At 42.9% G+C, this 10258-nt stretch overlaps 1 protein-coding gene across 2 annotated transcripts; it reads left to right on the plus strand.

Annotated features, from left to right (window-relative positions):
- Positions 1-4971: 4971 nt before the first annotated feature.
- LOC111858751 (alpha-(1,3)-fucosyltransferase 7-like) lies at positions 4972-8613 on the plus strand. Of its 2 annotated transcripts, none has more exons than XM_023840777.2 (2): positions 4972-5056; positions 6886-8613. In XM_023840777.2, exon 2 carries the CDS (start codon positions 6963-6965, stop codon positions 7995-7997), a length of 1035 nt encoding a protein of 344 aa, XP_023696545.2. In that variant the 5' UTR covers positions 4972-5056; positions 6886-6962; the 3' UTR covers positions 7998-8613. The 2 variants fall into 2 exon arrangements, with proteins under 2 accessions (XP_023696545.2, XP_023696546.2); XM_023840778.2 differs by having other exon boundaries at positions 4985-6517.
- Positions 8614-10258: the final 1645 nt, after the last annotated feature.

The following is a 10258-nucleotide window of genomic DNA, read 5'->3' on the forward strand; positions in this document are numbered from 1 at the left end:
TCCAGGGAAAGTCTATTCCAGGGTACTGGAGATGAGGGTGAGATCGATAGTCGAATCTCGGATTCAGGAGGAACAATGCGGTTTTCATCCTAGCAGTGGAACACTGGACCAGCTTTATTCCCATGCAAGGGTACTGGAGGGACCCTGGGAGTTTGTCCATCCAGTCTACATGTGTTTGTGCACTTGGACAAGGCTTACGACCGGGTTCCCCGAGGTGCTCTGTGGGGGGTGCTTTGGGGGTATGGGGTTCGGGGCCCACTGCTGCAGGCGATTCGGTCCCTGTATGAACAGAGCAGAAGCTTGGTCCACATTGCCGGTAATAAGTTGGACGTGTTCCCAGTGCATGTTGGGCTCTACCCGAGCTGCCCTTTGTCATTGGTCCTGTTTATAATATTTATGGACAGGATTTCTAGGCGCAGCCAGGGTGTTGAGGATGTCCAGTTTGGTGACCTAAGGATTGTGTCGCTGCTTTTTGCAGATGATCTGGTCCTGTTGGCTTCATCTGCTGGGGACCTCCAGTGTGCCCTGGGGCGGTTCGCAGCTGAGTGCGAAGCAGCAGGGATGAGGATTAACACCTCCAAGTCAGAGACCATGGTTCTCAGCTGGAAACGAGTGGATTGCCCTCTTCAGGTCAGGGAGGAGGTACTGCCCCAATGGAGGAGTTTAACTATGTCAGGGTCTTGTTCACGAGTGAGGGTAGACAAGATCAAGAGCTGGACAGACGGAGTGGAGCGGCATTTGCAGTTCTCCAGGTGCTTAACTGGTTCATCGTGGCCAAGAAAGAACTGAGCCAGAAAGCAAAGCTCTCGATCTATTGGTCCAGCTTCGTCCCTACCCTCACCTATGGTCATGAGCTGTGGGTAGTGACCAAAAGAATGAGATACAAGCGGCAGAAATGAGGTTTCTCTGCAGGGTGTCTGGGCTATCCCTTAGAGATAAGATGAGAAGTTCGGATATCTGGGAGAGTCTCAGAGTAGAACCGCTGCTTCTCCATGTCGAAAGGAGCCAGTTGAGGATGATTTGGACACCTGGCACAGATGCCTTCTAGGCGGCTACCTGGAGAGGTTTTCCGTGCATGTCCTACAGGGAGGAAGACCCGGGGCAGACCCAGGACACACTGGAGGGATTATATCTGTCGGTTGGCCTGGGAACGCCTCGGCATCCCCACCGAAGAGCTGGTAGAGGTGGCTCTGGAGAGGGAGGTCTGGGTATCTTTCCTGAAGTTGCTACCCCCATGACCCAGACCCCGGACTAGCGGATCCTGGATTGAAAAGGCCGCTTGCAGCTCTGCTCATTTGATTTGGTTTAATTGGTTTGCTTTATTGTGTATGACAGTTTTGGTTATTGGATTTCTGATTTTTCGCCTTGCCCCTCTCTGTACTTTTGCTTTGGTTTAATTGCTTTCTTCATTTCGATCTTTCGTCGTACTGGTTTACTCTTTTGCTCACCCCCTCGGACACTGTGATTTCGGACATTGTGTATGTTTGCGTGTATAAGTGGATTGGTGTGTAGTGAGTGACTGCCAGTGACTGAGTCAGGTGCAGGGATTGTTTTTTTGTTTCCACTTGCATTTTTGTTTGTTATTTTGGCCATAGTCACTCCCAAAGTCTTGTTGCACCGGATGATTTGTTAAGTGTCCGTGTGGTGTGAATAAAATGTTAAAAATATTTAGAAAAATAACCCGTTTGTTTACTTGTGTTCCCTTTTTTCGCTCCCTGGTTGTCTTGTCCTACCCTTACCCTTTCCCTTTCTTTTCTGTCGGGCTCCAAACCTAGACTGGAGCTCGTAACACTGGACCCTGGTGCAGTGGAAATGTGTTCTGTGGAGTGACTAATAATGCTTCTCTATTTGACAGTCTATTGGATGAGTCTAATAGACAGAAAGATTAGATATGGGGTTGATTTTCAGGGGTTGCGCTAGGCCCTTTAGTTCCAGTGAAGGGAACTCTTAATGCTTTAGCATACCAAGACATTTCAGATAATTCTATGCTTCCAGCTGTTTGGGGAATGCCCTTTTCTGTTCCAGCATGACTGTGCCCTAGTGAACAAAGCAAGCTCCATAAAGACATCATTGGGTGAGTTTCGTGTGGAGGAACTTAACTGGCCCTCAGAGAGCCTTGACCTCAACCCCCTCAAACACCTTTGGGATGAACTAGAACAGAGACTGTGAGCCAGGCTTACACGCCCAACATCAGTGCCTGACCTCACAAATGGATGAATGGGCAAAAATTCCTACAGACACACTCTAAAATCTTGTGGAAAGGGTGGTATCAAAACTGCATTTTGATACCTATGGATTTAGAATGGCATGTCATAAAGGTTCCTGTAGGTGCAAAGGCCAGGTGTCCCTATACTTTTGTCTGTATAGTGTGTACAGTTCCTCTCTCAATTTCCTGGCCGGGGTTCTGGCTGTGCCCTTTCTCAGAAATTAATGAATAACAAATCAATAACTGCTATCAGCAGAACTTCAGACTGCAGAACGAGTGAAGAGAAACAGCTGCTTTCGCAGCTGCTCAGCAGAGGAAGTGCCTAACAGGAAGTGTGCAGATGATGGATGCCCTTTGGCTTCATTCTGCATTGAAGTCTTTCTTACCTGTACAGAAAGCACAGGATTTCAGAACTCAGCAGGCTGCACATTATTTTAGTCACATCATTTATAGTCTTTCATTTTTTGAGCTCCTTCTTCTAGTATTTCACACAGTTTTTAAAATGCTTGTTTTACTTGACTTCTTTTACATTAGCAGACAAATGTTGCTGTAAAGTACATACTTCAAGCCTTCACTTAGTTATAAATTGCAGATGCTGTAATAAATTGACCTTTTTAAATACTTTTTGTTGTACATTTTAATTGTACCCTAACTGAGATAAGCAGTTAGCATATGGGTGATGGATTTTTATTCAGCGTTGCAAAATCTTTTCATTTGGGTAAGTCCTTTTCACCTATGGTAAGTAAAATGGGGTTGTTTTCCACGGTGTAACAGCAACCTTAGGGTCAGAGAAACCACCCTTATGCTGGATTCATGCTGAATGAATGAGTGTATGCATTAAAATGCCTGAAATAAGCTCAACACTGATGGAGGCTGTTCAGTTTAATCCAAATCAAATTAAAAGCAACACTTTTAGTTTTACTTACAGTTTCCTGACCTGCCCGACAGGCCACATGAAACTGTAAACACAAACTTCCTCCGCTGTAGAAAATATATACCAGTGATCCCCCTGCAGACCTCACCCTTCCCTGCTGGATGTGGTTAGTTAAACCTTGTCTGCCAGATTTATGCTTCATTCTGGGTGGAGTTTGTTTCTTGTTTATTGTGAGATACTTTTCTATATTTGCAAACCTAGTTGCGGTGAAATCAATCATAGGGGAAACTATGTTTTTGTGAAAACGGAAAGCTTTTGAAAAAGGGGGTGGGGCACCTTTAACCTGTTGACTGGGATGGGGGGGGGGCAGTGAAAAAAAGAGTGGCAGTGGTAAATGTCATTGACCTGGCGATGATGAAAATAGCCAACTGGATTTGTTCTCCATACCACATGAGGTCTCACATCCTATGAATCTGGTTTTGAATCACGATCAGCTGTAATATTCTGTGCCCAACATGCCAGAACCACCCAGTAGGATAGAGAACAGTTGGGAAAGACCTTAAATAGTTTACTAAGCAGCATATTTCCCTGTGATGACACAAGAACACTCACCTATTGAACACCCTGAAGGGCAGTGAATCACAACTCACTACGAGTTTACAAATTTCACTGGGACCAAACTTCAGTATGAAATGTTACACGTTTATTCTGTCGTGGTCTTAGACTAAAATGACAGCGGTGCCATATGTTCGTCATGGTAGCGGAAGCTCACAACATGCATCTTTGCCATCATTGCTGACCTCCCAGTTAAATTATGTGAGGCCTCAGCAATATCTCACATACCTCAAAGAGGCCCAATTGTGAGGAAGCAGTATAAACAGTATGGTTGGCTGGCTGATGAGGGGATAAAGGCTGATCCAACCTAAGCTGCCTTGCATCATCTGCACTGTGGGCCCCGTTAGTGCCAGGTGTTTGTGTGGGAGTTGCAGGCTCCTTTGTGTTCCGGTGGGGGCACAGCGCTCAACTATATCAGCTCCGTCCACATGACATTGGTTTGTCGACAGATGCGACAAACAGGAACAGCGGTGAAGGAAGTAATCTTAGCCACCGCTGAGCTGAGGTAGCTTGTGGAGGAACCAGGGCCCCCGCAGTCACATGACTGGACCCAGCCCGACAAAAAAAGCTCAAGATGTCTTTCAAGTCAAAAGAAGGAGAATCAGATTGTCAACAACATGGAGGGTTGGCTGGTGTTCTGATGGTACAGCCACAGGTGTCAGTCCTTTAATAGTTCAGGGCCACTGAGCTATCAAACACATCTTTTACTTATTAAATCTATGCAAATGTTAATGGTAAGTTTGTGGGAAAAGTGGAGACACAATAAACCTCCTTGCTGGGAGAGCTTACCGACTGAGGCACAGGAAAAACAGGATGTGACGAAGATTGACAGGGTTCTATGCTACGGTGCAATAGCATAATAAAGTGCCAATATGGGTGGAAAGTCCACCATCACATGGAGAGGTGGAGGAGAGGGGCTATGAGAAGCTCAAGTGGGATTGTGAATTTTCTAGTCTGGATTTGTGCTCCATCGAGAGATATGGCAATGTCATATTCAGACGTTTGCTCTCCATGAATGATACGGATTTTGCAGTTTAACCTACAGCGGCCCAACAGTACCTGCATCAGGGAACGTTCAGGCTATATGTGCGGTAGAATAGAGTCATGATGTTTAAGTTAATTTCCCTGGTGGCAGGCAGAATAGTCAAATGAGTATAGTGTGACAGTGTGAAAGAGGGCTGAGGGGAGAGGGGGAGGGCAGAGAGAGTAAGAGAGAGAGAAAAAATGGGTAGCAGAGAGACAGAGAAAGAGACAGAAAAGTCACTGACAGAAAACACTTGAACCCCGAACTGAAACAGGACTGTGATGAGACATCCTCGCTTGCTTGCACCCCTAAACCCAGGAAAGCACAGATATCACAGGCAAGTAAGAATCGCCACATTGTGCAGTCAGTCAGTCACAAGTCACCTTCGCTCTGCTTTCCCCTTTTGACTCATTTGTTTGAAATTTTAACCATTTAATCTGCTGCTAAACGTTTGCAAATAACTTCATTTTAAGTGGTATATGTAACTGTATACTTCACCTTGTAAATGTGTTCCTCTTACTTGGTGTTGAAATATTATTGGAAAAACTAATTTAATGTAGGCATCATTGCTTAAAAAATGAATATAGGTAAACAGACAGCATGCAAAGTGACATACCTGCTTTTTGATCAAGTTTTCTCATATTCAAAATTGAAAGCAGTGTAAGAGCACAGGTTTATCAATGTCACAGAATGTATGCACAGTGATACTCACTGAATTTCACTCACTGTCATTCAGTTCATGTCACACATGTTAAAAAGCACAAAGAAGAATATATTCTGTTGCTGCCTTTCCGTCAGAGAAAAACCTTCAACATAGTTTCACCAAGGCTTGCATTTTAACCTAAAAAAATTTCACTATTTTACTTTACATTTATGCTTATTGATAAGGCTCGGTATTGGAACAGATGCCCCGATTCCATTCGATTCCAATTCACAAGCTAGCAATACAATTCAATCCCATTCAATATCAAACCGACATGAATGACATATGAAATAATATATAGTATCTTTCCATGTTTCCAAATGTTCAAAAAGCTCTAAATGAAACACAAATTTACAAATGCAGTCACTTGAAACAAACTGTGAAAATCACTAAAGAAAAGGTCAAAGGCCTGAATACCAAAATCTTTTTATTGGACTTATTATAACATAATATAGTTCCTTAAAAACCAAACCAACCTGTCTCTAACAGAAAAAAAACGACTTCTGACTGAAAAGAATACCTGAAAATAAAAACTGGCAAGTCTAAATCTCACATGTACATTTGAATATTTTATTTGAGGAGCATACAGGTTGTTCCTGCTTTTGTTTAGCTGGGAATCGGTCCTGACCTCAGAATTTGATCCAGAAGTGCCCGATTGGATTCCATTGCAACTATATTCAATCCACATTTAAGACTAATGTGCGATCAAACCAGATCAGCACAAGTGACCAGTGAATATACTGAAATAATTCATCCAAACTTTTCCCTGCATTTCATGTACCCACCCATAAATAAATAAATTGTACTTGCAGACTTTAGGCACTTTTCATTTGCACAAGGCTTGAAAAAAAGAGATAATCCAGTAATATCCATTTTCTCTTTACATCATTTGCTTTTATTTTGTTTAATTTATTTTACATTTCTATAACATTATTTTTGCATCACCGTAAGCAGTGTACTGAAATGATTGGTGTGAGAATAAAGCCCTACTTGTCTTCACTTGCTTGCATTCAAATTCTCGGAGTACCATGACTGACCATGCACCAAGATGGCAGTGCGAGGCGTTTGTGCAATACTATTGCAACACTACTATAGGTGAGCGAGAAAGTAACCCCACCTACAGTATATGATAAGAGGACTGATGCAAGTAAAATTCAGTGAAAGTCATGGGGAAAAGGCATACATTATTAATTCAATCAATAGAGTTACTCTCACAGTCATGGGATTTTACCAGAACTTGTCCTGGTTGTATTGTATTCTGTTTCCTTATTGTATAGATACTCCCTTAATATGAGTGAGTAATGTGCCAGAAGTTTACTTATCAGGGATGAGTCTTATGTCCTGTTTTTTACAATTACCCACATGATTGTAAAACTGTTAATAAATGAAGCTAGCTTCTGTATATCTTAACTTTTTTTGTAGGAAAGACCAACAATTTTAACGTGAACTGCTCTTGCCTACAGCATAAGTTCTTTGAAGCCGACTACAAAGACCAAGCTGCAGTTCTTCTCCTGTGTCTTGCAGTTCCCTGGTGTGACCAATGGTTCCTATGAGAAGGAACACAACATCTGTCTTCTTGGTCCTCCTCCTGATCTTTGCCATCAGTACCAGTGTGATATACCACTGCTTGGGCAGTAGCAGAAGGCAGGATGCTGGACGTAGCAACATCACCATTCTGCTGTGGCACTGGCCCTTTGGGCACACCTACAAACTGCAGGGGGACGTGTGTAGGAAGAATTACGGTGTCCCTGGCTGCCACCTGGTGGACATTCACAGTCTGTATCACCAGGCTGACGTGGTGGTCTTCCACCAAAAGGAGCTACAAACAGGCTTCTCCAGGCTGCCCCTTGACCAACCTCGTCCAGCAGCCCAAAAGTGGGTGTGGCTCTCCTTGGAGTCTCCATCCCATAATGGGGACCTGAGACCTTATGGGGGCTTCTTCAACTGGACCATGACATACCGGCGTGATGCAGATATCTTCACACCCTATGGGGAGCTGGTTCCCAGGACCACTGAAGGTGATTATATTATCCCCGCTAAGCATACGCTGGCCTGCTGGGTGGTCAGCAACTACCAGCCGACCCACAAGAGAACTGAAGTGTACCTGAGTCTGAAGAAGCTGATCCCTGTGGAGGTTTATGGACACTGGGCTAAGAAGCCACTAGACTCTGACCAGCTGTTACCCACTATTTCTCGGTGCTACTTCTACCTGGCCTTTGAGAACTCGGTGCATAGAGACTACATAACAGAGAAGCTGTGGAGAAACTCTTTCCAAGCTGGCAGTGTGCCAGTTGTGCTGGGCCCACCCCGAGCTAACTACGAGGCCTTCATTCCCAAAGACTCCTTCATCCATGTGGACGACTTCAACTCCATTAAAGAACTGGCTGATTTCCTGAACCAGCTGGCCTCAGACAAAGAGCGATATGGGTCATATTTCCGTTGGCACCATGACTATGATGTTAAAATGTACACCAATTGGCAGGAGAGGCTATGCAGAATATGTAAGATACATGAACACCTGCCGGGCAGAAAGATCTACTATGACCTAGATTCCTGGTCCAGGAATGAACTGTGACCTTAACGCAGGATAGCCAGATGGAGACCTGGGCTGTTTAGCACTATTTATCAGAGTAGCAAATATATATTTTCTCGCAAAAAAAAGATTTTAACATTAGTATATATGCTAGTGAACATTAATGACATTATTTCTTATGTTCTCCAAAAAGTTACTGATACCTTGTTGAATGACTAGAAGAAGATTGCTTCACTTCCAAAACCTCTCCATGTTTTTGTTAAATCCCCCCACCAGCTAGCTTAATTTACTTAATTAGTTAAATAGCCTGATGAGGTACTGATTAGCCAGACAAGGCATGCTAGTCGCTTAGTTAACAAGTACATGGGTATATTTGATGGTTGCTGCAAATACTGGAGTGACTGTTCAGGAATGTGTTGAAATGCTTAATTGTGCTATTATACTTTATATAATAATAGTTTTACAGCAACATAAGTAATTATACCAACACATGAGGTTATATATCAAAATAATTTTGAAGAAAAGCAGTTTGCTGTTTTGCCTTCTCCTTATCCATTATATTGTACAGTATATATTATATACACTCACTATACAGTATAATCCCGTTATAGTGGACTCGCTTATAATGGACAAACAATTTGGTCCCCAAGGCCGCTTTTAGCTGTAGTTTTGTTCGGCTATAACGGACATGCAGGCTCCGCCTACAAGGCTCGTGGCCTGCCGGTGATATCCAGCGCAGATACGAACTGTACTGTATTTAGCACAAATACATTTTTTTCCTGCGAATTGGAGGACCGCTTGCAGGGCTGGATGCAGTTTAACGTCATACCCAATGCATGTGTGATCACAATGCATAAGCCAAAGCATCTGGAAATTGGTCGAACACCCTGTTATAAGTTAATATGATGATTTTTCCTAATTTATTGATTGCAAGCATCCTAGTTTTGAATATCCAATAAGAAAAAAACTGCAGTCGATAATTTTTCTGGTTATGTGGCATTTGTAGTTCTACATACAGACACACACATATATTCATACACAGAAAGTCAAACATACACTTTTTTGTTGACTGTAAAAATAGTTCTCCAGTTATGGCCTTAAGTAAAATGCGTCATATTGTTTGTCATGTTTATTCAGCTCTTCTGCATGCTTATGTGGTGATTACACATTTCTTTAAGTGCAGGTGTATAGAAATTCTTCTGGTTTCACACATGCCATCTTGCTGTCCTTAGAGGGAACACGTATACAGTGAAAATGTAGGAAAGCTTGCTGTCTGAACAGAGGTTCAGCCATTAATCTGACACCTCCAAAGCAGTGTTCAGGGTTACAGGCCCATCAATGATATGATTACTCTGTCATCCACAAGATTCTAACCACAATCTTCAAGATATCAACACAATCCCAACCCATAGAGCCACACATTAATACCTGTAGAAGTCATTGGACTCATTAATTTGTTAGTTTACCAGTGCAGCATCCAGTAATTGCACAGGACTGACTTTGCAAGCAGGAGTCTTTCCGGGCCAGGCGGCTGTTTGTTGTATGCATCTCTTCTTACAGGTTTGCAGATACTCAGTACTTTTGTGATAATGTGTTACTCTCTCCACCCATTTCTGGAGCTGCAACTGCACAAAAATTAACACATGCATCATGTGCATGGTGACTTGAGGTCTAGCCAGATACACACTCACGTCTACTAGCAGACGTCTACTACAAGTTTGATTTTATACAGACTCATCACTTGGTCACAGTTTTATTTTTGCTACACATATGCAATGTACGTGTCATGGACAGGCTTGGTGGCTCACAAAAAGGGACTTTATTAAACTCAAAAAAATAACATAAGAAACAAAAGGACCACAAGGGGGTCAAAAACGAGGCAGGTGGGTAGAAAACAATGAATGAAAGCAGGGAGCAACACAGGAACAAACTACTCAGTCAGGTAACAAATACACACAGCAAACTGGGAGCAAACAAAAGGCAACAAAGAAGAACAAAGGTAACGGCAGGCACATATATACACAGATAATGAGGGTAAGACAAGGGACTGGTTAGGCCTATACAATTACTAGGAGCAAGCACATGTGACATAAAGAATCAAACACCAGGAGAGACTAGATAACAAGGGTAACTGGACAATGTTACAACCAGAGAACAGGGAGGAAAATCAAGGAACTGTATCAGATATACAACAACAACAAATTTATTTTTATATAGCGCATTTTCACATTACATGGTCTCAAAGCACTTTACACCATCCCTGCCCAAAGCCCCCAGTGAGTAAGTCAGAGGCGACACTGGCA

The sequence above is a fragment of the Paramormyrops kingsleyae genome, chromosome 2, assembly GCF_048594095.1.
Source record: "Paramormyrops kingsleyae isolate MSU_618 chromosome 2, PKINGS_0.4, whole genome shotgun sequence".
Lineage (NCBI taxonomy): Eukaryota > Metazoa > Chordata > Actinopteri > Osteoglossiformes > Mormyridae > Paramormyrops > Paramormyrops kingsleyae.

What these genes read in the sequence shown, in the direction of transcription:
- LOC111858751 (XM_023840777.2), top strand. Translation starts at nt 6,963, where the DNA reads ATGGTTCCTATGAGAAGGAACACAACATCTGTCTTCTTGGTCCTCCTC.